Consider the following 27,516-nt stretch of genomic DNA (forward strand, 5'->3'; position numbering starts at 1 on the left):
CACTATGCCTGGCCTTTACGGCCCACTAGCTTCTGCTACAAATGTTGTCCTCTCTCCTTAGATTGCTAATTAAACATGAGTGAAATCCCTGATCCCAATTTGTGTATGGACTCCTACAAAAGGTGTTTAAAGCTTCATTATGAGCATAAGGTTCTGCTTGCTGACCATGACTAGGAACAAGCAATGAACTCTGTGTACACCTCTTTTCTCTGTTTCAGTTTCTGGTATTTTTAATAATTATTGGTTTTTTTGCTGTATCATATCCTACTTCAGATTCCACTGAATAGAAAACCAAGCAGCTAACAAAGCTACACCAATTAATCTGGTGAGATTTATAGTGCTCTCCTCCATTTGTCATCTGCTTGTGTCTTTGAGACTGAGCATATCAAGGAAGGATTTTCTCTCATCAGTCATTTTGCAGAGTGAGGGAGTTGCACTGCCACCGTTCCAAACTAATTTCTAAGTTATGGTCATTAATCACCCCAATTTCATTAAACAGGTTTTGTTGCTAGGACAAGATCATACAATTTCTTTTTCTTACTGTCTGAAAGGATGCATGAATCAGTGGGACTAATCCTCACTCTAGAAATGTTTAGCCCTTTAATTATGCACGGAAAATACAAATTATTATTATTTAGTTTTAAAGCTGATGATTATAAATGAAGGTTTTCTCCTTCATTCCAGATTTCACGGCTGAGGGTATGAAACTACCGTTCCAAAAATCCTCAGCCTTTACAAAGGAGTCATATTACACCTATCAACATAGGATGTGTGTGGACATCTCAGTAGTCCGTATCTTGCAAATTATAGGCAACACAAGAAGTAGAAACTTCTGGGAGATTATACCTATTAGTTGAGCCAGCATGGTACGATTTCACACCTGCCAGCACAGGCAATGACTGTGAATGCGTGTCCTAACTGCTCTCACTGCTCCCTGGGGCCAGGAAACAAATCTGCAACTTCTATTCATGCCGATTGTCCTACAAATAGCAGGGCTTCTCTAGCTCTCCTGCATATGCATTTCCCTGGGTTACAGACGCTAGACCTGATGCTGGAAAGTGCTGAGCTCTCGGCTTCCACTGAAGTCACCGGACGGATCCCGGTAGCACTAGGCAAGATTTATCCCTAAAGTTAATGTTACGTTTTAAAAGAAAAATAGTCTCAGATTGAAATGAACAAGGCTAAATACATAAAAATAAATAAGAAGTATAAACTGTCACAGTCTCAACGAAAGCCCAAGGGCAGCTATTTTGTTTATTAAACCAACTTAGCTGGGTTTCCATGAGGAAATAGATACTGTGACTCAATTGACAGTTTGATAAACTATGAGTGTAAAACCTCATCCTCCTTAGGTGTAATCAAAGCTGATTAATCCATTTTGTAGCGTGCTTATATTAGAAGGATTTGTAACTCATCAAAGAAAAATTGTAATTTTACTTTTTGATTTTATAGTCAAATCCTAGTCCGTCTTGGATGGTCTCTACATATTGCTACAATATAAATACTAACTAAAAATATTTTTCGAAAGTGAAAAGAGCCTGTATGACATTATCTTTGGAATTTAGCTCTGTTGGTTATCAAAGTTGCTCTCCAGCTATTCCCTGTAGAGGAAATTCTCCCTACACGTCCACACATACATACACACACACACACACACACAGCGAGCCATTTTCAAGTGGCTTTTTTTTTTCCTCCACTCAAAGTTTAGTCTCTGACTTCGAGAGGCTGAACAAAGTACCCCTCTTAACCCTGCGTGACTTCTATTGTCAGAAGTGAGCTCAGCAGCCCTGAAATGAAAGGTTTTAAGTGCATTAGGTTGAAACCTGAGTATCGGGAAATACGTTCGGAAAAGCAGATCTGCGAGGGTGAGCTGCAGTCTAGAGAGCATTGCCAGACCAGCAATGTACAGTAGTGGGGGCTTTTAGAGAAGAGTTGCATCAATGCTTAGAGGATAAGATAGAAATCCCAGTTTAATCTGGTGCCTTTCTTCACAGAACCCAAGTTCTCTCATAATCCTGACACTTGTCGACAAGTGAACCCCTTAGACGCTCACATTTGGATAGGAGATTACAAGCGTTGCTGCTTTTCGCCTATAACATTCTTGCTGTGGAATAGAAGTCTAGTTACCACACTCCATTCAGGTGTTTGTACCAGGATCCTAGTAAAACTGTTCCTGAAATGGCAAGATTGCAGGGAGGGCAGCATAAGCTTATCCATGGGATAAGTACTTACAGTGTGTAACAGCAAATACGCCTCGTGAGAGAAAGCAATTGCAAATCCTCTGAACAACACAAAGCACTCCGTGGAATAAATTACTTTGCAGAAAGATTGCGATTCTTTGGAAAAGCAGAAAAGCAGGGTCAAATGTATTACGAGAAAAAATATTTATGTAGAAGAGGAAATTGTTTCCATGTGAATTCTGCGGGAGCGGTCTGTCTAAATACACTGTGTACCGCATCACAGCGGTGTCGTTAGTTACAGCAGCGCTGCATTTGTCAGTCTTCAGACAAAATAGTTTTGAAAACATTTTGAAAAACATTTTTAAATTCCTTAAGGACATATTTCTAAAGGAAGCGCGAACACTTGGAAGCTAGTGAGCGCTTCCTCAGCCATCCTTCCCTTGATTGCCCTTACGTCAGAGAGACGGTCGGGCTTGCTGGGATGAAAGAAAACAGCAGAAAGTCGCTCTCTGAGGCAAAGAGAGGACGGAGCCGAGGCCAAGGCGAGCGGCCACTCCCGAGGAGCGGGGCTGGGGGGTGTCCTTGCCCTGGGCCAGGCGGGGGAGCGGGACGGGGGGTATCCGTGCCCTTGGGCAGGCGGGGGAGGGGGCTAGGGGATGTCCGTGCCCTGGGCGGGCGGGGGAGCGGGACGGGGAGTGTCCGTGCCCCCGGGATGTCCCTCCCTGCCACCAGCCCGGGGCGGCGGTACCGGCAGGGGGCGCGCAGCGCTCGCAGCAGCGGGGCGGGCGCTGCTCCGGGGGGATCCCGGCTCCGCTCCCCGCTCCGGGGGGATCCCGGCTCCGCTCCCCGCCCCGGGGGTATCCCGGCTCCGCTCCCCGCTCCGGGGGGATCCCGGCTCCGCTCCCCGCCCCGGGGGGATCCCGGCTCGGCTCCCCGCCCCGGGGGGATCCCGGCTCCGCTCCCCGCTCCGGGGGGATCCCGGCTCCGCTCCCCGTCCCGGGCGCGCCCGCGGTCGCTGCGGGCACTGCCGCGGGACGGCGCTCCCCGAGCCCCGGCTGCAGCGGCGCTGTGCCGTGGAGCCTTTGGGCCGCGCAGCCGCCCCCCTGCCCCAACATCCGCACGGCGGATGCCGCGGGTGCCCGACCCCGCCCGTGCTGCTCTGCTGAGCGCTTCCCGCTGCTCCTGGCCTGCGAAGTGGTCATTCCCACGGTGCGCAGCTCCGCGGGGCCGGCTGCGGGAGGCGAGGAGTGAGCGATGCGCGTCCCGCACAGGTCGGGGAGCCGGGAGAGCTGGCGGCAGGGGAGGAGGGGCGAAGCTGGGCAGCAGTGAGCCCATCTCCTAGGGAGCTGTTTGCTTCTTTGAACTTCACTTCTCGTTTTGGGAGCTCCCAGGCAGAGATGCCATGAGCCAGCTCGCCGAGCGCTGGGCAGACGGGGCTGTTGGGCAGCCTTGGTATGAACTCGCCGTGTTGTGTGAAAGGTGAGTTACGCATAATACAAACAAGTCTATCTAATAACCTACCAGTGCCAAAAGAAGCATGGTTTTATCCCCCTAAGATTCTTTTACATCAGCTCCTCAGCACCTTTGTTTGGTCAGTTCAACTCACACCTCTGGCATAGAGCTAACCCACTGGAAAGAGAAATCCAGAATGATCCCAGGAAGGGTCAGCACAGGTGAGAGGGGAAAACAGCAAGTAGGGTTTATTGACGAATTGTTTCCCCTAAGCTAACTTCGATGTGTGTGTTGATGACATGGCTCATCTACAAACTGTGCTGCCTATGAAAATTTGACTTTGTTCGATAAAGTATGTCAGGTTGTAAACCTTGGCACTAGTTACATGAAGTCTGAGCATGACATCCAATTCAAAATGACTGCAAAATATTTTATAAACAAGCAAATACACAGCTGTGTTTTCTTCCAGTAGTGAAGGAAGGTCCAATTTATACAGGCAGAGAAGAAAGCAGGTAATGCAGTAGCTGAAAGTACAAGTCTGTCATGGGATATGGAGCTCTTAATTCAGAAGAGAAAACACTTTATTTAGAGATAAAATTGCCAGACAACTTTATTTTAGTTCCAGAACATCAACTTTAACAAAGGTTCATTGTTGAAAATCAGAAGAAGAGAAGTTAAGGCCTGCACAGCAGGGCAGAATTAAGATAACCTCAAACACACAAGCCTGGTCTGCAGGCTGGCAATAGTCACTAGGAGACGTGTGCAGGTGTTACTGCTGTATTTACTCTGTCACCTGTTCTTTCAGTGAGCAGAAGGAGGAAGTAGCTGGGTTGTGTAGCAGAAATACATTCATGATGGAAAAGCAGCTTTGGGTGGAGAAGTGTGAGTCTGCCTGGGTGTGTGGAAGGAAGGACCAATATGTCTTGCTTCAGAGCTGTATATCGTAGGTCATGCCCTCTGTGAAGTAAAGGATTTTTGTCTTTTTTACCCTGGGATGCTGGAGGTGAGTGTGATGCGTACGCTCACTATATAAACAAGATGTTTTGATGGTACCCTGCACAGAATCAGCAACTGTGCTCTTCCTCTTGAGTGTGTTTGGAATTTCTCTCAGCTAGGCTTCCCAATATTTAGAAATCCTGAACAAATATAGGAAATTGCTGAAGAAAGGAAGGCTGCAGCTGAGAGAACCTGACCATGTGAAGCATATTTGAACTGCCATAAAGTGTAGTGACTGCATGAATCTGTAGAGTTCACAGTCATAGTATTCATTAAAAGGGCTATTATTGCTGTGTGACATTAAAATCCCTACTTTTCCTTTGTGAATGATTGTTACTAGGATGCTGTAAAACTAAGGATGCCAAAGGTTCAGAACTAGATAATACTTTTGCCAGTTCTAGAAGATGGTCTGAAGCTGGCATTTCTTGTTTGTCTGGCATCCACAATTACTCTTGAATTAGTATGATTTGTTTGGCTTATTATAGAAATAGAAAGTGTGAAATTCTGTTCTCAAAAACAGATGCCAGCTCACTGGAGACAGAAAAGCTTTCTGTTCTTCTCATGTGGTCAGGCTAAGTCTATAGTAATGAGCTACATAAATGAGATGCCGTTGCCTACAAAGGAGATACTTAAGTTTCCATGCGTAACTTGCAATATGCAATAGCACTATCCTATTGGACAACCTTTTGGGATGAAGTCATATTTGTTTTCTTTGTAACTGCATGGACTGCCTCTCTAATTTACTTTTTTAGTCACCTTAAGCACTACTGAGCAGGAAGTGACAGAAGGGTGTCATCACGTTCATAATGTCTTTGGCTTCTCCACCGATACTGTCAACATGCCAAAACGTTTGAGCCAATTAAAAGTTTAGGCTGAGATACCAACGCATTTGCTCTCTGAACAATCCATTTCTTCTAGTAACACGTAATATCTTTCACTTGGATTAATAGTCCATTACCTGGGTTGGACCCTGCAACTTTGTGGGAGAGCATCAGCCTCGTGCTGGAGTAATGGTGAAAAAACCATTGCTCTTACAGAGAGCTGACCTGTAACAGTAAAGTGGTTAAAATCCTGCTCCTGCTGTGGGTAAAGCTGCTTTCCTTTACACCATAGTCCTTCCACTCAAAATGCTTTGGACCTTTAATTATTCAGGGGTTTACATTTAGACCATTTCAGGGGAAAATGGTCTAAAAACTTTAAAAACTTTAAAAACTTTAAAAACTTTTGAGTTTTTAAAACTCAAAAAAGCCTCCTATGGCGTTTTGGGTTTGTAGATTGTTTGGTTGTTGTTGTTTTGACATTTCACATTTTCAAGGCTGCTTTCCCCCCCCTTTTAACTGCCAGCTGTGATAGGCATTTTTTAAGGGTAGGAGGCTGCGAAGGATGTTAGAGACATTCATATTGAAACAGAATGAAACAACAGTGCAGCTGATCCACATGTGATGTTGTTGATGGAAGGACTAATGACAGGGATAGTGAGTGAAGATGGACAGTAGGTCAGGTATGGACTTGCAAAAGAACATAGTGGGAACAAGGGCAGCACTTTAATTTTGGGTTGCGTGTGTGTAGAAAAACATCTCTATATAATATGTGTAACTCTGCCTGTGAATCAGAATGACTAGAGAGGTAAGTAAGGTTATGTCAGTTTTAAGGTTAGCTAGTCCTTTGCCTGGCTTTGTTACCAAGGGAGCAGTGTGATTTCCTGCTACTCCAGCAGGGACGGTACCTGGGAAATGGGCCGCAGAGCTGTAGGGGTGAAGTGTGACACAGCCAAGGGCTGGATTCTACCGGGACAGCTCATGAAGATTTGTCAGAGCGGCAAGGAAATGTGTGTCAGGCGTTGGTCGCATTTGTGTCGTCCCAGGTCTTCCACCCCTGGGAGGAGCTCACACACCTGTGCTATGCCCTAAGCCACGTTCTGCTTAGGGCCATATCTCCGGGTTTATGGAGTTTGGACTACCTTTGCTTTCCAAAAGCCACGTCTGGAAGCGCCTGGGGACCTGCAGCGCTGCAGTTCCCCTTTTGCTCTGAAGCCGTCCCAGGCGGGGATGGATGCAGTGGCTGTGCTGAGCTCCGGTGGTGGCAGCAGCACGATGGGGAACCTGCTGCCCTGCGAACACGCCCACCCACCCCCCACACCTCTCCCGCCTGCCTTTGAGGTCCCTGCAGCAGAGCGAACCTCGGCCGCCCGTCCGCTGCACCCAGAGCCAGCCCCGAAGCATCCTCTCTCTCCCGGGTTCCCTTGCACACCACGGCGGGGCCGTGCAGCTCCCGCGGCTCCTGCACACCCGGGCGAAGCCGCAGCCCCAGTGCCTACCTGCGGGGCGGCGGCGGGCAGGGGAGCCGCCCCTCCTGGGCGCGGAGCTATAAGAGCAGCGCAGAGCTATAAGAGCAGCGCAGATCTATAAGGGCAGCGCAGCGCGGGGCGCAGCGGGAGCTATGGGGAACCGCGTCACCCGTGAGGACTTCGAGTGGGTCTACACGGAGCAGCCCCATACGCAGCGCAGGAAGGAGATCCTGGGTACGCCGGGGCGCTCGGGAGCGGCCGCCGGCGGGGCGGGCAGGGCTGCGCTCCGGGACGGGGCGAGTGGGGCGGGGGATCGGCGCCGGGTCCGCCTGTGTCGGGACCGGGACCGGCTCGGGGCGGATGTCCAGGCTGTGGAGAGCCACGGCCCGGTGGGCTCGGAGGGGTGTTTCCCCCGAGGGGCTCAGCTCTCCCCCGGCTCTCTGCCTTCCAGAGGCAGCGGTAAGCCGGCTCACCGGAGCGGCAGAGCTGCGCCCACCTGCCCGCGCCGTGCCCGGGCTGCCGTCGGGGGATCCCGGCGGGCGCCAGCCCTTCCCAGTCTGCCCGGACTGCGGGCTGGGAGCCCTCCCGAAGGCACTTGTTCCCAGTGTCTCGGGAGTGCAATAAAGTCAACGGGTATGTGGGTGAGGTTTGCTAGAGAACAATCGCAAGTCTCCCGCGGCTTGTCAGGGACAAGGTGCGCGTCTGTATTTTCGTGTTAACTGCGCACAGGAGTGTGTTGGGTCGGGAGGTTTATTCTACTTTGGGGCTTTGGGCTATTCTGAAGATCGTTTCAGAGAAGAATTGATAGTTCAGAATTGTTGCAGAGTATTGTTGCGTGTCTCCTGAAAATACATTTCCAACCTTTTATTAATAAATAAAATTTTTATTTTTTTCCCTCAGTTTTTATTTGGGTGGGTCGGTTGTTCTGTTTTTTCCCCCCTCTAATGAGTAGGATAAAGTTTTTAAAGTACTTTTATAAAGAAGGGCACTGGAAAACTTGTGGCTGAGTAGCAGCTCAGGGTGCGTATGCATAGGGTATATGCTAATTAGGTGCAGTATTTTAAGTTCTCCACAATCTCATAGATTAACCCAGGATTAATCTAAATTACAAAAACATTTCCAGTATAGTTGCACCAGTGGAATATCCTGGTACAGGTTTGAATTACACCCAGGAAAATAATAATTATTTTACTATGTAATCAAGGTAGAGAGTCAAATGATATCATTATAGAAAATGATGCTTCTTGATGTGCTACTCATCCTTTTAGTCAAGGGCACTACATTTTGGTGAGCTGTGGGTAGAAGTATCTATGGTGGGTCTCTACCCTTACTAATCTCTTGCTTTTCTGGTTGTGCTGTAGAATGGGGACTGCAGATCACAATGAAGTTGTATTATGTAAAGAGTGCTTGGGCTCCCTTACCCTTGCTGCAACAAACTCTTAGGATCTTTCAACTGCACACTTGCAGAGGTTTTACCCACCTCTCCTCTGGGTTCAGAACAAGTGATTGGAATCAAGGTCCATCCTTGCAGCCCCCGCTGCCCCAGCTGTGGGAGCAGAAGGAGGGGAATAGAGAAATACAACATGGGAAGAGAGACATGAAAGATGTGGGCAGAACAATCAAGGCAGAATGGATAGTGTCATGATACCAAAATGTTACCAAAAGTTACTGAAGCTGTTATGGTATCCTCTATGATGCTGGTGTCATGGTCCTCACTGTATTATTCAAAGCCTGAGGATCAGCAAACCCCTAGTACCCAAAGTATGTACTTATCAAAATGTCTAGTGTCCATTGAGCTGGAGAACACTGTAAGAATCTTACATGCATATGAACACATATCTGTAAAAGTCCATGTATTTTCTGTTGTTTTATACAGCAATGCCTTGGGGACAACATTCCATGCTGGTAAAGGAAGTATTTCCCTCCAAATAGGTTAATGATTTAGTTGCTAAGCACTGAAACTTGATTGTTCTCTGTTTATGCTGCAGCTTTCTGAAATGTTGGTCTCTCTCAGGCATGGCTACTTGGATTTAAATGCAAGTGGAAATTATCTGTTAAGAAAAATAAAATGAGCAAACTGACAAACACGTAGGGCAGTTCTTTCTTTGGGTTGTTGCCTCAATGTTCCAATAGAACAACTGAGAGGTAAAAATGGTCCATCACAAAGTTGTGACTTAGTAGCCTAGGTGTCTGTAAGACTTTTGTAGTCAGTGACAACGTGTGTCTGAAGGAGAACTCTGTGAGTCCAATCTCCCTGCCAAGGGCAGGGACATCTTTCACAAGGTGAGGTTGCTAAAAGCCCCATCCAACCTGACCTAGAACACTTAAGAGGGATGAGCCATCCACAACTCCTGTGGGCACCTTGTTCCAGTTGAGCTGCAGAGCTGTGAGCTGTGTTTATCAACTGGGCTGGCTGGGAGGTAGCTTGTGGCAGGACTTTGTTGCACTAGATGAACCTACCAGAGGTGTGATTCCTAATGGTTATAATTATACCAGCAAATAGATCAAGGTTTTGTGCAAGGGAGAGGTAATCCTTTCTCTGTTACCTCTTTGTTGTATCTTACTCTTAGAATCTAGGTATTAAAATGTAGCTTGTGTTTGGTACTGTCTAGGTGCCAACTGCTTCTAAGTTACAGGGGAGGTCCCTTGCCAAGCTGGCACTTCGACCCACATCACATTGTACGTGTTCCTGAACACGTTATTCACGCCTTTCAGTTTATGAAATGGAACTGTTTCATTGCTATTCTCTCGCCCTCTTGGTTATGAAAAGCCTGTTACTGCCTGGTGTCAGGGCTGAGGTTTGTGTAATGCTGCAGTGAGCTCTGTTAGGGAAAGACCTGGCTAAAAACTTCCTGATGGAAGAAAGGTTTTTTTCATCTAGAGCTGCTTAGCCTTTCTGTATAGTTACAAAAATGCTATTAGAGGGAGATATAGGGTACAACACAGAGGATATACCTACTTCTAGTAGAAATAGGATTTCTACTTTAGCGTCAGTAAGGATTTTTTGGATCAAAACACTTGAAGAACTATAGTCTTGCGCAGTGGGAAGTATTGGTGATTTGTCACTCTTGAGAGATGAAAAAAGCATTACTCAGATGCAGGTAACACCATAAGCACAAAATGTATGCTTATTTCACCTGCAAACAGTTTCCCAAATGCAAGCAATGAGCAGTATGTTGTGACATGGGAAGTGTGAGATCATATTTGTGCCATGGGTTGGATCTAACTTTTTAAAATTACTGTAGGTTGGTCAGAAAATGTCTTGCCTCACAGGATCCTTAGGGAAGCACTTGTTTGCTGCTGAGGATGAGGGCTTACTCACTGTTGCTCAGGGTAGACCAGGAACACCTGAATATGATCTGACATATAAGAATAATTCATAATTATATAATTAATTCTTTGCCAAGTTATTTTGGAGTGGAGATGGTGCAAGCATTTTATATGTGCTTTATTCTGTAGGAAGGCTGAGATGTTACCCTATGAGGAGGGGTAAAACACAATAAAAAAAAGCAAAAAATACATTTTATTTTAGCAGTTATCTGGTCTGAGTATAGCTTCCAGCTCTGCCTTATTTAATCTGCTATTTCTTTCAGCTGTCTCTTCTGTTGCCTATTCAAACCTCACATTTATGAAAATTCTGATTAAATTGTACCTACTGAAATATGCATAGGCATCTCTCCTTAGCTTAAATGAAAACTCTGAATTACATGTGCTTCTGGCAAAGAAACGGAGTTTGTTTCCCCTTTATTCTGCAGTATGTGGGCTCAGTGCTGCCACTGATGTGCTTGTTCTCTGACAGGCACATCCAGAATAGCTGCTATCTCAGTGCTCATGCCAATTCCCTGTGGGCATCACCTATGAAATAAATCACATGAGCAGAAAGTCACTGGTTTAGGCATTTGTAGTCCTCTGTTGAAAATGTATTGTGTAACCAAAGGCTTCAGCCTACTCCATATTGTGGGTTGTTGTTTCAGAGGCAGCTGGAAGTCCTCTTCCTAGCATTCCTACATCCCTTTCCTCTGAACTAGCTACCAAACAAGTGTAAGCAAGGTTATAGCTACTGTCATAGTGATGTGCTGACATAGTGATGTGCTGACATCATCCATCTCTGTTGACACCAGCAGTGTGGCACCACTGGGTACTTTCCCTCTGGTGGCACTTCTGAGTGAGCTCCTTGGACCAGCCAGCACTAAGCAATTCAGAGGCTTGTGGTTGGCAAGTACAAGATTAAGACATTTTTCCTTGCACAGTGGATATATAAAACTTCAGTGTAATTAGGTGGGAAAAAAGGTTTCTTATTAGTTTGCCTACTGGAGAGATTAGGAGACTATACAGAGCCAGAAGCTTTTGTCATGCCTGTTGTCCTCTGTGTGTCCTGTGTCTTGGCCCATGTATGGTTTGAATTAATCATAGAATAGTTTCAGTTGGAAAGGACCTTTAAAAGTCCCCTAGTCCAACCCCCTTGCAATGAGCAGGGATGTCTTCAGCTAGATCAGGTTGCCCAGAGCCCCATCTGACCTGGTCTTGAATGTTTCCTAGGACAGGGCATCCACCACCTCCCTGGGCAACCTATGCCAGGGTTTCACTGCCCTCATTGTAAAAAATTTCTTCCTCATGTCTAGACTGAATCTCTCCTCCTTTAGTTCAAAACCCTTGTCCTATTGCAACAAGCCCTACTAAAAAGTCAGTCCCTATCTTTCTTATAAGCCCCCTCTAAATATTAAAAGGCAATAAGGTCTTCCTAGAGCTTTCACCTCTCCAGGTGGTAGAGCCTCAATTCTTAACTCTCTCAGCTTTTCCTTACAGGAGAGGTTCTCCAGCCCTCTGACAATTTTTGTGGCCCTCCTCTGGACCTGCTCCAACAGTTCCATGTCTTTCACTGAGGACTCAGGTGTGCTGTGCTGTTTATGAACATGTTCACGAGCTGAGCTATTATGAGGCAAAACATGGTCCTGTCAGTAAACTGTCTTCTTTTGGTTTGTTAATTTTTTTGGTACAAATATCAGCTCCAGTATAGGACATGGGGTAGTAAAGCTTACATCCTGTGCCTGGTGTCTCTTATTTGTTCTGGCAGGGACTCATAGTCAACAGAACATAGTCCAGGACAGCAGTGTCACAGAGATTTTTTTTTTTCCTCTTCTCTTTAACAGACCTCCTAAGTGCCTTATACTGAATGGTATCTCCACTTTGACTATATCTGTATGTTGCACTTGTGGTCAAAATAAAGGAAAATCAAGAAATTAAATTTCTTCTCTTGTTATTACTAGCTTCTTGTGGATGTAGGCAAGGCTGCTGCTCCTTTAAACCTCTATCACTGTCTTTATGGAAAGCTCCTGCTCTTGTTCACTTCCAAATCCCATGTACGTCAAAATGTGCAAGTAAAAAGTATGTGATGTCACATCAACAAGAAACTGTGTTTGGTACCATCACTGGGGCTCTTCTGAGTTACCTCAGGAACAGTGTCAGTAGCATGGAGATTGAGTGAGGGTTCAGAACAAGATATTTGCTGTCTCCTGAAGAGGAGGAACACCAGGACCTGGCAACCAATGGCCTCTCCAGGAACAACTGATCCAGCACTAACTGAGGATCACAGTAGGGCTATGGTGAGTGTTCCTGGATCTCCAGAGAAAAATATCAAGCTAAAAATATGCAATCAGACTAATTTGTCAGTTTAGAAACTTGTGCTGAGTGTGACCTGCCTCTAGAAAGGTGACTGATGCTTACACACAACAGTGGAGTGATCTCTCTGAAATGTTAATTCAGTAAATGGATTGTTTCAGAATTGTGAACGCTTCTGAAAATATTCTTGCAGCATTTATTCTCTCTTGACTGCTGTTCTTTCATCCACACTGTTGTACAAGTGGGAAATGTCTTTCATCATCATAGAATAGCTTTCAGCTGCTCTGAGATCATGTATAGAGACTGTGGAGGTGGCTGAGCAGAATTATTAACTACACTTACCTTCTCTACTAAAGTTCCCATGCTGCTTTTGCAGTGTGCTGACCTGGGAGACAGAAAAGTCCTGCTGTATATCTACACCAGTATCCCCACCCTACAAAAGACAGTACAATGGATCTGTCTGGACAACTAGAAGCAGCACATGTGGATAAACTGTCTGCCAGGCTGAGCTAATGGACTTTCTCAATAAGCCAGAGGCTGGAAAATGTGCCATGTAGACACTAGAGTAGCTGGAGCTCTGCTGTTCTCATCAAACTCTAAAGGGCAAAACCTGGTCCTATATAGTCATATAAATTTGTGGGTGTCTGGCCTGTCCCAGGTCATGTGTGCACACATGAACTCCAACTGCCTTATCTAGAAGGGCTGAGTCATGAGGTTGTTTTTTTTATATCCTCTTTCTGTGTCCTCTCCACGCCATGATTTTGCATAATGAAGAGTTAGCTCTAGATTACATCATGTTTTAGCCCTGCCATGGTGCTTGTTGGGAAGCAATGGACTCTGGCCATATAGAAGCTCATCATTCTTAGAATGGAAAAGCGCTCAGGAAGACCAAAATGGAAGCAATTCAGGAAAGAGCAGCATGATGAGAAGCTCCGTTCAGATGCTTCCTCGTGTGAAACTCTAGCAGTCTCAAGACTGGGGAGTAGGTGTCTGTTTACTTTGCAAAGTGCAATGTGTAGAAGACAAAGGTGGTCTTTACTGGCTGGCTGCCAGAGGTCTGATAGTCCTTTGTGCCTCCTGGTTCAGCACTGCCAGTAACCCTGCCTCTGATTCTCTCCTTTTTGATGTGCAGATGAGTTATGTCTGGTTTGTACAGCACCTACAGTCTTTCAGCTAACTGCAAGGCATGAACATGAGGGAAAAAGGAGATAAATATTTGTGTTATTGCATCTTTGTGTCAGTACGTTATACATAAACTCCAGTCATCAGGATCACTTAATCTGAGACTAAATGTGTCTCACTGAGGAGTGCTTAGCCTCAAGTCTATACAGGGTCAGTATTCAACATTCTGCATTTGAAGCACTTCTGAATGAACAGATCTTTGGCAGGCTACTCCACCAGCAGGGCTTTTAGCCTCAGTGAGCTTACGAGCACCACACCCCTGCCCAAGCCATGATTTCTTCATGGGGAGAAACCTGAGGTCTCTCCATGCCATGGAGATGGGACAGGTTTATCAGTATTAGTGATAAATAGCCACACTACTGTGGTTTGACTAGTATGCAAAGATTAACTGTTGGAGAGGAGTTAATCATGTGTTGAATTTAATATTAAACCCTAGCAAGTTACTTAATAGCTGTCACCTGTGACAAATGCAACCTGCCTGCACTGCTGCCTGCACACACTGTTGCTGCCTGTTGGCAGCAACTGCTCTGAAACCTCTTAAATGGAATCTGTGGTCCTTGTTGACTGCTAAAGAAAGAAATAGGTCAAAAACTTCCATTATTCTCAAATGACAATATAAAGCATCTCTAAGGAATTTTCCCATCCCATTAATTTTTTTTTTTTTTTTTGGTGAATATAGAATTATAGAATCAGCTGGGTTGGAAGGGACCTCTGAGATCAAGTCCAACCCTTGATCCACTACCACCACGGTTACTAGACCATGGCACTAAGTGCCACATCCAGTCTCATCTTAAAAACCTCCAGGGATGGAGAATCCACCACTTCCCTGGGCAGCCTGTTCCAATGCCTGATTACCCTCCCTGTAAAGAATTTCTTCCTAATATCTAACCTAAACCTCCCCTGGCAGAGTTTAAGACCATATAGCCTTAATTTGACCAAGCTGACCACCAGATCTGGTTGTTTTACATTTCTTCATCTCCTTTTTTCACTTCAGTAACCAGCTGTGCAACTGAACAATTGAGGTGGTTTGATTTATTAAAGAGTTTTCTGGGTTCTGGACAGAGGCCCCTAAGCAGGAGATTAAGCTATATAAAATTGCATATCTTTAACAGTCTTTCTGACCAGGTCAATATATCAAGTTATTCTTTAGAGTGGACTTTGAATAAGCAGCACTTCATGTAGAATTTTGGTACATATTCAGGTACTAGGGAACAATTTGTAGCATGTTAATTTTTCTAGTGTGAACACTAAAATTTTAGAAAACTGTGAAAATAAGAATAAAAGCAAAACAGAAACCCTTTGGACTTTCCTGAGATTTTTATCAAAAAAATTTGACTGACTTTAGAAAGATACGAACTTTTACTAGAGATTTTCCCCCACTTAGAAAAATTTCTCTTTTGCCTGATTATTCCTCATGGTGAATTGGCTCCCTTGTCCTCACAAGAAGAATTGGGAATATCTCTTTTCTCACCATCTTCCACAGCACTTGTCTAGTCTTTATTGTCCCTAATCTCTGTCACGCTGAGGTGAAGCTGGCTAACAGGCTCAAAAGTTGTTGGAATGGTTACAAAGCATGACCATATCAATCTACTTCCTTAAGTAGTACTTCATCTCTCTGAAACTTCATCAAACTTCTCAGGCTTCACTTTTACAAAAGCCTTCTCTGCATTCAGCACTCCATACCTGCCACTGCTTTCAAGGTCACATAAACTACATGTGTTGTCTCCAGCATTTGTTTATAGCATATACAGCTGCATAGATGCTGGTCATTGTAATCTGATTTTATTGCATTGGTGTTATACTGTGACACTCAGATGATGTTTACTTTTCTATTCTTAAAACAGGCCTATCAAACTTACAGGACACACTGTGTAACCTCAGGGTTCAGAGCGAGTGACTTGTCTACGCACTTATCTGTGTAAGCTGTAATTTTTGAGAAATGCAGAGTATGAGTTAAAGGAGGGAGGTCAGTAGGTAGGTAAAAGCCATAAAACAGTGGAAAAAATTATGTGCAAGTTAATACTAGAAGTGAGAGTGTGGATTTGTAAAGAGGACATGTGTATCAATGAACAGCACCTAGAGGGTAAGCTGTACTCTGTCTTTTCTTTCTTTTAAAAGGAAGATGAATGATTGCTAGAACCAAAGATAAGTAAGCTAGTCCTGGCCTCATGTGAGTCAGACCTGGCAAGTCTAGCCCATGTCTCTCTGACACTGCAGTAGTTGTGAGGCCTCATGAAGCTGTTGTGTGATTATCTTGTGGCTTTTATGCCTGGTTGTGGTATGTTACTTGGGAACAGGCCGAGGAATGAGAACAGAGAAAAATTTTCTGTGTCTTACAAAATCCTGATAATATTACTGACTTTATTGTGATGTTACCATGTGTGAAGGGTTGTACGTGTTGTGAGCACTGGTAAACACTCAAATAATTAGGAATTTTTTTTTAAATGCTGCATTTGTCATCTAACCACAGAGCAAAACCTGGCGAGCCTGTTGCTTGGCTCTCTGTCCTCTGCTAATATGTTTGAAGCAGCAGTGTGAAAAGGGTTATGAAGAAGGCAGTTGTATCCCTTTTGTTGAAAAAAAATCTGATCTGAGCAAAATACAAAAGGAAATAATAAACTTGACAGAAGGTGCTTCTTAGCACTTAAATCATGTGGGTTTTGGCATACTAATAATGTGAAGCAATACTCATTGTGGTGAAGGCACATGATACCACAGGTTGACCATCAGGGTATTTTTTTTATATGTCTGTATATATCTATATATATTGATATCAATCACATTTGGACATGATGCTGGAAGTGGGAATAGAGCCCATATGTTAGTAAAGCCTTTATTATAGTGGCAACTCTACTTTTGAATTACCATTTCATAAAACTAGAACCTCAAATACAGTGTGATAAAAACAGAGAGTCCCAGTGGTGATTGTGTTTACCTAACCGTGATCTACTGAAGTTTTTCTCTGCATTTTTTCCTTTAGCAAAGTATCCGGAGATCAAGACTCTGATGGGACCTGATCCACATTTGAAGTGGATTGTATCTGGAATGGTTTTCGTGCAGCTTCTGGCATGCTACCTGGTGAAAGATTTATCTTGGAAATGGATTTTCTTCTGGGCTTATGGTTTTGGGGGTTGCATCAACCATTCGCTGACCTTAGCCATCCATGATATTTCACACAACGTCGCCTTTGGGAACAAGCAGGCCAAGTGGAACCGGTGGTTCGCAGTCTTTGCCAACTTGCCGATTGGCATCCCTTACTCTGCCTCCTTCAAGAAATACCACATCGACCATCACCGGTACCTGGGAGGGGACAGCTTGGATGTGGACATTCCCACAGACTTTGAAGGCTGGTTTTTCTGTACACCCCTTCGGAAACTGCTTTGGCTTTTCCTCCAACCTCTGTTCTACAGTCTGAGGCCACTGTATGTGAACCCCAAAGCGATTACACAGATGGAAGTTTTCAATGCTCTTGTACAGTTTTCTGTAGACCTAATCATTTACAACCTTTGGGGACTCAAACCTGTTATTTATTTAATAGCAGGTACATTTCTTTGCTTGGGTTTACATCCCATTTCTGGGCACTTCATAGCAGAACACTACATGTTCTTAAAAGGGTATGAGACATACTCTTATTATGGACCTCTGAACTGGCTCACCTTTAATGTAGGGTACCACATGGAGCATCATGACTTCCCCAGCATTCCTGGATGCAGATTGCCCATGGTAAGTGTGGCATAAGTATGTATGAGTTAGATTTTGATAAAAGCTTCTAAACTGCCCCAAAGACAACACTCCAAATCATAACAATTGATCAATTTAAGAAAAAAAAGGAAAAAAAAAAGAAGAAAGCTTTTTGGATTTGTTTCTAATTAATTTTAAGCCAGAGATTGAGAGAAATGGTTGTCAAAATGCTGTAATATTTAGTTTATTTGATGCAAACTAGAACATCTGACCCTCAGAGGGCTTGAGAAATACTTTTTGCATGATAAAATCCTCCAACAAGGCTCTAAATTTCTCCATTTACATCTCTCAGCCAAGAAGTTGCAACTCTGAAAGTTTAAAGGCCCATCTAAAGGGAGACAGGTGGCAATTACTAGTTGAAATTTGTCTAATAATCAATCTGCTACCTATATTGCTTGATTAACATCAAAGAGAAGCTTTTCTATTTTTGAGATGACGTAAGAATTGGGGCATGTTCCAGCCTGACACAAATGGCACTAGAAAACAAAGCCCTGCTCTCCGTGACTCGTTTTAGCTCTGCTGCCCCACCCACAGAAACTGAAGAGGCCTGGTCTGTCGTTGGGAAAGTGCTGTGGCTTTCCTCCTTTGAAAGGCAAACCCCTTTTTGCCTATGTTTTATCAGCTGTGGGAATCAAATTTGCAAAGCCCAGGTGTCTAGGAAAGCTTTTCAATCTCCCTCCAGGTATGTAGCTACTCTTGTGGGTTTTAATACAAGGGTTCCACAGCAGGTGCTCACAGGATTAGAGGTACGTGACTTCGGAGTATTACTTCTGCATATAAATTCTCTGGTATGGTAGGAAGGAAACATCTTCTGTCTCTGGGCTGATGCAAAGTTGGGGACTACTACTGCAGTATCCTCATGAGGTGGAGGTAGAGCTGGGGAGTCTGAGGTTCAGTGGCTGTGACCTCCCCACTACTGAATAGGATGTACAACTTGTATGATGGTATATCCAGGCAAACCCTGCTGTACGGGGTAATGTTCTTCATCACAGAAATGCTGTCTGAGAGGAGATTCAAATCAAGGGGAGGTTTTCGTGTGGTGTAGAAGAGAGTGGGAAGCCTCTATAGTGCCTGCAGTTCTTTGTTGCTGGAGGTCTGTCCTGGAGAAGCTGCCTGTTCCTGGTGAGGCACGGAGCAGCTGGTACAGCAGCCCACACTCAGATGTGAAGTTCTCCTGTCAGGCACTCCCATCACTGATACACCTGATAGTTCAGCTGGGAAGTGCATGGGCTTAGCTTTAGTTTCAAATGTTCAGACTTATCAGATAGGCTTAGATCCTTAGATTACCAAAATGTAAATAGAGAAAGAGAAGAAGGTTAGCTCTGTATCCTGCACAAGGGAGCTGAGTGACTAATTGAACTTGCTGGGACTGTTGCTCCAGACCTGACTGAGACCTGAAAAGCTCTTCTCCACCCACACTACAAATAGTTCAGCCTAATTCCTTGAGGCAGTACAGCAGCTGGAAGTATCTGCCCTCCCATGTAAAGAAGATAGAGCTACTAGTTGAATTTCATGGGCTTATGTTCATGTGTGTTTTGCTCTTTGGAGAAAGAGAGGCTTGTCCTGCTGGTGGAGGACACACCAGACTTGTCAATCACTGTTGCCTTCTAGAATTATATTGAAAACTTGGAGTATTTGACAAGTGATTAATTATAGTTAAATATTCTATCAAAAAGTGAAAATTCTTTGGCAAAACAGTTACTGTAGAAAATCCTTTGTCCATTAAAATAAGTTGATTACTCTTTTCTGCAAAATGAGAAAAAAAAATCTCCACCTCTTTGGAGGAAAGAAATAAGGAAACAGATCCTTGCTGCTTAGCTTTCAACCTTGAACTTCATAATGGGTAAAAAACCTCACCTTGCTGTACACTGCTTAACCTCCCAGCAAATTCTTCACTCAGATCTTGTCTTTTAGGCACTTGAACTTGTAATAATTGAATTGTGTAGTATGGATGACCTCTTGGTGAGGCTATTTTTATTTTTAATCATTGACAAGTAGAAAGTGGAATAAAGATCTTTATTTGGTTCCTTCATGATTGAGAGCAGGGGAGAAATGGGATTAGAGAATAACTGGATCTTAATCTTGGAAAGTAACTAGCTCTTCAGCTTGCTTATCAAGAAAGGAAATTCAGCTTTGTCCTTTGTCACAGGTGTGTCATTCAGAACAGTCTGAGTAATGTGTTTGCTGCTGGAAAGACCTTTACCCCAGGAGTATGACAGATTTGAAAGAGGAAGAATTAGGCTGCTCTCATAAGCTTGTGGATATTAAAGATGAGTGACATGGGTGTGCAGTAAGAAATTGTCTCTCTAGTATAATAAGAGATTACACAAGAGACCATGAAATTTAACATGGTAATGAAGGACCTGCTCTAAAAAACCCCACCCCTATAGACTTAGAACTAGTTTAGTCTTTGCATGAAGCTTTATACTATAAAACATTGCATTATTTACCAAAAGATCCATTCTTCATTATATGAAGGATTGAATATACTTATGGAGACAGGAGATTGGAGGCGGAGGAGGAACTCAGTACTGATCCTAGAAGCTGCAATAAAAGTGGCAGTGTTACCAGAGGCAAACTAGTTACTCATTAAACTTGTGGGAAAAGGAAAAGACATGGTATGAAACCAGATTTATTGGACAGACAAGACTGGAAAACATGGTAGATGTGCTGGGTTTGAATTGCAGATTTCATTAACCCTGCAATGGCCAGGAGGGCTGGCTTGAGTGCCCCCCCAGCCCCTGGTGGGGTTATGGGACTGTAGAAGGAACTCCTGTAATATGCCTTCTAGAATTCTAAACATAATTCTACAGTTTCATGTTGTAAGGATCTCTAGTTTCTGTATAGCCCCAGGACAAAGAGTCTATAACAACTGTGCCGAAATACTAGGCTGGGTTTAACTTTTGTGCCTATCAGATATGATGGAGTAGGATTGGGGTTCTGTAAGGAAGAAGGGTGGGAGGAACTGAAGGAAAGGGACCATCTACAATACAATACAGAGAGCTTGAGAAGCAGGATTTAGGAATACTTTGTCACAGTGCCATCCTCTTTTAAGACAATCTATGATCTGGCTGCAACGCTACCTGAAAACTGCCATCCTCAGGTTTTGTACTGCACCCAGAATCTGACGCAAAGGGTGACTCTTCCAGCCTCAAACATACTTAAGAGATATAAAATCATAGAATCATAGAATCCTTAAGGTTAGAAAAGATCTCCAAGATCATTGACTCCAAACTTGGACTGAATATCACCATATCAACTAAACTGTAGCACTTAGTGCCACATCAAGTCATTTCTTGAACAGTTCCAGGGATGGTGACTCCACCACTTCCCTGGCCAGCCTGTTCCAATGCTTGAGAACTTTTTCAGCAAAGAAATTCTTCCTGATATCCAGCTTGAACCTCCTCTGAAACAGCTTGAGGCCATTTCCTCTTGTCCTGTTGCTGGTTGCCTGGGAGAAGAGGGCAACCCCCACCTTGCTACAACATCCTTTCAGGTAGTTGCAGACAGTGATAAAGTCTCCCTTGAGCCTCCTTTTCTCCAGGCTAAACAAACAGCATCTTCCTCAGCCACTCCTTATATGATATTGCATTTAAAAGGGAATTTGCATTAAACCCCAAGTACTTTCTGTCCTCCCACCACCCAGATTTTCTGGTAGATAAGGAGATAATTCTGTTTTACCTACGGAGATGCTGAAAGAAATTACAACAAATGAGATGTTTTTGTTGGGAAACTTTTGCGGATCCATTATACAAGAGAAACCACTTTTAAAATTCTTTTCTGCCACATGATAGCAAAATGGGAACAAATTTCCTTGTCTTTTCCATAAGAAAATCCTTCAGAAATCCTCCTTCTAACTGCATTCATTAAATTTTTTCTCCAATCCTTACTGCACTTTACCCTCTCTTCTCCAGTGTTTCTGAACATTTCATACAGTTGTCCTGCCCAGAGCACAGGAACCTTGCCAGTGGTGCAAGTGGTGCCTGCCTTCCTGCACAAGGTGCTGCTGGACACGAAGCCAAGCAGAGCCAGGAAACACTTCATGTAGGTGTGAATCACTCTCCTACTGCTGATCTGGGGTGACACACTCCAGTGCAAACCCCTGGTCATCTCTTGTGGCCTCCTCATTCAAAATGAGCTACCACCATACCCTGTGGGAAGGCGCTGAACAGGTACCCTTGCTGAACAAACAACTGCTCCACCACCTGATGCTGGCCAGCAGCTTGCCAGCCATGGCTGCCTCCAGCATATGGTCTGTAGGATCTCCTTTAAAATTTACTGCTGGGTATTTTGATTAATCATCTTAATTGTCAAAGAATACTTGTATTCTAGGTGCCTGTTTTAAATCTGTAATACAACTGCACGATATGTGTATGGAATATATTGAAGTGCAAGTTTTCAGACATACATGTTGTGTTCACCTTAGCTCTTCACAAGTATGTCCAGACTACACTGCTGCTCATGTTTGCAGAAACTATTGGGCTGAATGTAGGCAGGCTGTTTATTGGCCTCTTCTCTGAGCCATTTTTTCCTACATTGTCACTGGGGTCATTTTTAGTTAGCTTGTGGAGCCAGAGGACACAGCTGCTGCCTGAGACATTGTTCCTAGGAAGTGAATTGGTTCCTACGGATTTCCAGCCTTCCACTTCCAAGGGGCAATACAGAAACACTTCATGAAGCTGAAGCTCTTGTAGTGGTCAGAATTTAACATCAAGAGCTCTGCACACTAATGTTAATAGCTGAGAAAACATGTCTGGTTCAGAAGGCAAGAAATATATGGGGGCTTTGGAGAGGAGGGGAATGGTAGACTCACCATATGAACTTGACTAGCATAGGTGAGGGCTGAATTACTGTTGAAAGTCAAAATTCAGGCAGAACTTCTAAAATGGAGGTAGGAGGGAAGGTCCAAGCAGCAGTATGCTAGGGAATGACCATGTCAGAGCTGTAGTGAAGCTTTTGGGACTGGGTATCTGAGACTCCCTTTGTGTTTGCATCACGCCTCCTGAGTGGCCTTCATTCAAGGGAGCTTAATGTTAAAATAGTGCTTCCTCTAATTTACTGGCTATTCCTTTTGCCACCTGGGAAAAGGAGGATATAAACCCAGGATAAATTATTTCTGTGGTTACAGAAGGAGCACAGGGAACTAAATCTGCATCTCCAGAGATGTTACCTGGTGCCTGGAAGTCACCTTTCTTCCAGTCATTAACAAATACCTTTAAGGAGAAATCCTGATATTGTCTGAATCCCACGGAAAATAAATTACTTTGAAGTACAAAGTAACGCCTTAAAGCAGGATAGAGGGAATTATTAGGAAGTCAGAGGTATTCAGTGAAAGACAGAATACAGTCAGACCTGAACTGAATCTTCCATGTCCAGCACAGCACTACCATGCCACCAGCACAAGGAGTGCACAGGGGCAGAGGTTCTTAATGACTCTTGTATGTTACCCAACCTACCTCACAGAGGAGTGTCTGCTAGGAAGCTGAATTGATGACGTAATTAGCAGTGAGCCATACTGGCTTATAATTTAACTTTTGCTGGGATTCTTACCTTTTCACAAGCAGTCACAATTCTGTGTTAAGATTCCACCATTACACCTCGGGTGCTGATGAGACCTTCCTGCAGGGTGACAGTTTCTCTGTAACCCTTTTTGTCTTCACTGGAACTCTGCACTGTGCTCGTCATATCTGGCTTTAAAATTCTGCTGGGTTTTTAAAGAGAGAAGTCACGCTGTCCAGCAAGACAAACTACTCTATTCTACAGCTTTGTTTGTCTAGGAGGTGGAGCTGCAGTAAAACCATGCCCAAGCAATTAGGTGCAAGTGTACGATAGTTAACAGACGGCTGCTTTGTGTGTTCAAAAAGCAGAGCATCTTGGTGGAGCAGGAATAATAACTAATAACTGATAACTTGGGAATCCTCATAGTCCCCTGAACCTGCCAGCTTTGAAACCTCTTTGTCCTCTGGTTCTGGCCTTACTCCCACTACCAGCACCACTCCAATGATGCACAGTGCTTCTCAGATGGCAGCAGTCTTAAGATTTGGGGATTTGTAACAGGGATGAAATTTTATTAGATTTATGATCTACCAATGAATCTTGCAGCATTTTTAATGCCAAACTGAGGAGAACAGACCATCCCTGTGATTTCCTCTGCCTGCTGGAGGAACCTGTCTTGGATTTGCATCACAGTAGCAAAATGGAGGGAAGAAAATGAAGTGTAGGCAAGACTGTATCTGGTATTTTCTCAATTGGTAATTCTCTCTTACCCAGAACCCTCAACAGAAGACTATTACAAGTGGCAAACAGGGCTTTAAATACAGTGTGTTGGAGTCTTTGGCAATTGATTAGGTGGATGAGGCATCTCACTGTGGAGATCCCACCACTTCCAAAATGAGACAAAATAGTTCTGACTGAAGGCAGCGATCCCACATCTTTCAAATTCTGACACTGTGAGGCAAAACTTGCATCAGAAATCTGCAAGTATCTAAATGCATTTAACTACATCCCATTTGGCTGAACTTCAGAAGCTCACAAGCAATAACAGGTAACTTCAGGTTACGGCTGTGCTATCAGATCTGAATGTGAAGGCTGAAACACATCTGATTCTGTGCAACTAAACAGCTCGTTCTCTCTCTTCTTCTTCCAGGTGAAGAAGATTGCAGCGGAATATTATGATAACCTCCCACATCACCGGTCCTGGATTCGAGTTCTGTGGGACTTTGTTTTTGATGACTCTATTGGTCCTTACTCAAGGGTTAAGAGACTGTGCAAGCTGGCAAAGGAAAGCTAATGGGCTGGTCTGCCTGTGGCAGTGGGGTGTGTTTTTTCACACTTGACTTCAGTTTTCACATGACTTCAGTTTTCTGCGGAAATAGGAGGATCTCTGTGTGTGCTGAATTAATGTTGGTGCATGCTGCTTAGACCAAGAGGATGAGTGTGATAATTAAGCAATCGAATGCACTATTTTAGACTACTGATACTTTTTAATAAAGGATGTTTGTACGTGTAACCCTCAGAAACTAGGTTAGAGTGAATTATGATTAGGTGAACCTCTGGTCTAGGCTTTGAAATAACTTCCTGGGGCACACATGCCCAAGCCTGAGTTTTGGCCTGGTCTGCAGTGGAGAATGTTTACTGTGTGTTACATGTGACCATATGTGTGTGTAGTTGAGGACTAGTTTCTCTTGATGCCAGATTAGAAGTGGATGCTCTGCGTGCACAGGACTGTGGAAGCAGGGAGGACTGGCATGCAGTAGTAAATGACACTCTCTGGAGAACACAAGGGTGCCTTTTGCTCAGTGTCTTGTCTAATCTAATAATCTTCTGATAATTGCTAGTAACAGATTTTGTATATGCAATGAAATATGTTTATATTTTTGTATAGTTGTATCATTATTTTAGTAGCTGCTGTTTGATCTTTATTCCAGGGATTTGTCTAAACCTTTTCTGAATGCATTTCCATGAAGATCTAATACTCACTGTAGCGAACTGACAGATCTGAACTGTGGCAGGGAGAAATCCTTCCTTTAGTCTTCCACCCGCTGCCCTGAGCAGCAGCATGAATATGCTTCTGGAGGAACTGCCTGGTCCTTTCTCATTCACCTTTTCAACTGTATCCATAACTTCATGTTTCTCACACATTTCCCCGCTGTAAGTCCTTCTGGGAATGGAGAGTTTCTAGTTTTAATTGTTCCTTGTCAAGATTGTTAGCACTCCTGATCACCTTTCTTGATCTCCTCTATATTATACCCCTCTCTGTGCATAGGATTTAGGAAGGTGTGTCAGTGAAGACACACCTATGGTGGTACTTGTTCCTAACTGCTTTCATAATAATGGTAAATTTTTTTCTCTGTCATTCAAGGGGCACTGACTTGGCATTTGGGAAGCATATGATACTCCAGCTATATAAAATTGCCACTGATGGTGTTAAGAGGATGGAATGCAGAGATGGGGCTGTTTATCTCCCTACATCTCTTACTTGGTGCTATTGACCTTCAACTGTCAATTCTGTCCACTGGAAGACACAAATCTTCCTGCCTGTCCTCTCCAACAATAAACTTGTGGCTATCCTCAATAATTCCCTGTCATCAAAAACCTTAAATCAACATACATTTCTCCAAGCAGAACAATATCTTGGGAGTCACAAATTCAGATGTTCAGATGCCATCTAGTATCTTCCCATCAGGCTGGAAAGCTGGCAAAGTATTTCTTTCCTTACTAAGCAGTTAAAAGACAGATCTGTATAGGTGCTCTTGCCTTCTAGCCCTCTAACAGTTTTTTTTTTCTTCTGGAAATCCATGGCTGTAACAAAGAAAAGGATTATTGTGCAGTCTCATCAGTCTCTCAAAGTATACAATTAGACCTGGAAAGCCTGATTTCCTCAATAAATGCAATTTTGTTCCCTGCTCCAGAAGCACTGTATCCAGTAAACCAGTGTCCATTCACTAGCCTGGCACACAGCCAAGCTAGCCTGCTGCAATTTGGGTTCCTCCTCCTCCGTTTCCCCTTCCTCCATTTTTCTCACCCATCTGATTTTGGCAAATGGGTAAATAAATACCCAGATATGCTCAGCAGAGCAAGATCCTTTGTAATACAGGGCTGAATACCAGTTTGTTCACAGATATGGCTTTGTGCTTTTGGATAAGAAGAACTGGGATTCCTCAGCGAAGAACATAGTTAAGTCATTATGTCTTAATTATTAAAGCTGCTTTTCTCCCAAAGGAAGAGGTGTTTATGTGGGAACTTCCATTACCTTATTTGTATGAGTGCTTATGTCAGGGAACCTTAGTTTTTTATTAATTTACTTCAGTGCTGCTGGCACTCTGACCAGATATTCAACTTCCATGTCCTTAGCAGCTGTTCCTCAACTCTCTTGTCCAACTTAGCAAGTTAATATAAAAACCACAATAAAGATTATGCTATCTTCCTTGATTTGACTTTTGTCCTTATCCTCTTTGATGAGTGACCTCATGCTGTAGTTCCCTTACTCAGCTGTTTCATAATGTAGTCACTTATGTGGTGTATGGATTACTACCCTAGCCTGACACAGAGGCTGTGATGTAAACAGGGGCCAACCAAAATTGTCAACCGCTTCTTAATCTGCCTCCCATCAGTATTTCTATCATGGTCCCAGCTTGCTTAGCCTGGGCAGCCCCACAGCCCTCCTGATTGTCACCGTCCATCTCAGCAGGAATTTGAAGTGGCTGCAGTGCCTGTAGATGTGTAATGTGAGCTGAGTTCCAGTGTGTGTGGGTACTGCTGGAGAAGGCTGTGATCCTTTCCTCCCCATGGGCAGTAATGTTGGCAGAAGTTTTTTTTTTCCATAACGACAGGGCACATGGGTGTGGGGAAAAAGTCCGTCAGGGCTGTGTATAGTTTTATTCCCTTTGCTTAAAAATTGATCCAGATCTCCTTCACCGTGTGGGCACACTAATGCTCTGGCAAGAAGGAACTGTATAACAGGTCAGAGTGGAGATTAATTTCCCCTTAGATTTCTGCTATGTAAAATGCCTCTGTTCTGCCCTGTAGCAGTGGCTCAACAAGCCCACTCTAAAAGGACACCCTTCTCTACAGAGGCAACTGGCAAACCGAATTACTGTCTGGGAGGGGGGAATCCTCTGGCAGTGCCACTACTGAAAATAAGCCACCTTGTGCATCCCTGACATTGGAGTTCTAAGTCTGGGAACCAGCACAGTGCTTGTGATGCCAGGACTACTCCCCTGCCCCTGTCTGCCAAGCTTCCCCTTCCACCCCTCACACCTTGCTCCCACTGCTATTAAGTGGCCTTGTGCAAACTTCAGCTTATTATGTCTTAATTATACGAGGCCTGCAAAGGTGGAGGAAGAAAGTAAGAAAAACCCATTTACAGTAGCTGGCTGATGCTAACAGAGGGGCACAACGTATCCAGGCTGCACACTCAGCCCAAATTACAACATGGTTATTACTGACCTTAGGCATAATGCCACATTCCAAGGGAAAAAGAGAACCGTGCCAGGCACCAACTTCCTGCAGCTTAATTAGGATTACGGGACAGTTTCACAGAATGGTTTTGATCTGAGA

The 27,516-nt window shown here is 44.1% G+C and overlaps 2 protein-coding genes across 3 annotated transcripts; one reads left to right on the plus strand and one right to left on the minus strand.

The window, feature by feature from the left end:
* Positions 1–2,630: 2,630 nt before the first annotated feature.
* Positions 2,631–3,515, minus strand: LOC127461612 (basic proline-rich protein-like). The gene has a single exon (XM_051769606.1). The coding sequence runs from the start codon at positions 3,513–3,515 to the stop codon at positions 2,631–2,633; it is 885 nt and encodes a 294-aa protein (XP_051625566.1).
* A 3,518-nt stretch (positions 3,516–7,033) lies between these two features.
* DEGS2 (delta 4-desaturase, sphingolipid 2) lies at positions 7,034–26,646 on the plus strand. 2 transcript variants are annotated; one of them, XM_051769598.1, is made up of 3 exons: positions 7,034–7,149; positions 16,697–17,439; positions 24,104–26,646. In XM_051769598.1, exons 1-3 carry the CDS (start codon positions 7,068–7,070, stop codon positions 24,245–24,247), a joined length of 969 nt encoding a protein of 322 aa, XP_051625558.1. In that variant the 5' UTR covers positions 7,034–7,067; the 3' UTR covers positions 24,248–26,646. The 2 variants fall into 2 exon arrangements, with proteins under 2 accessions (XP_051625558.1, XP_051625559.1); XM_051769599.1 differs by lacking the exon at positions 24,104–26,646 and adding an exon at positions 21,394–21,974.
* The last annotated feature ends 870 nt before the right edge of the window (positions 26,647–27,516 follow it).

Source organism: Manacus candei, unplaced genomic scaffold (genome assembly GCF_025592945.1).
Source record: "Manacus candei isolate 608988 ecotype Guabito, Panama unplaced genomic scaffold, ASM2559294v1 h1tg000109l, whole genome shotgun sequence".
Taxonomy (NCBI): domain Eukaryota; kingdom Metazoa; phylum Chordata; class Aves; order Passeriformes; family Pipridae; genus Manacus; species Manacus candei.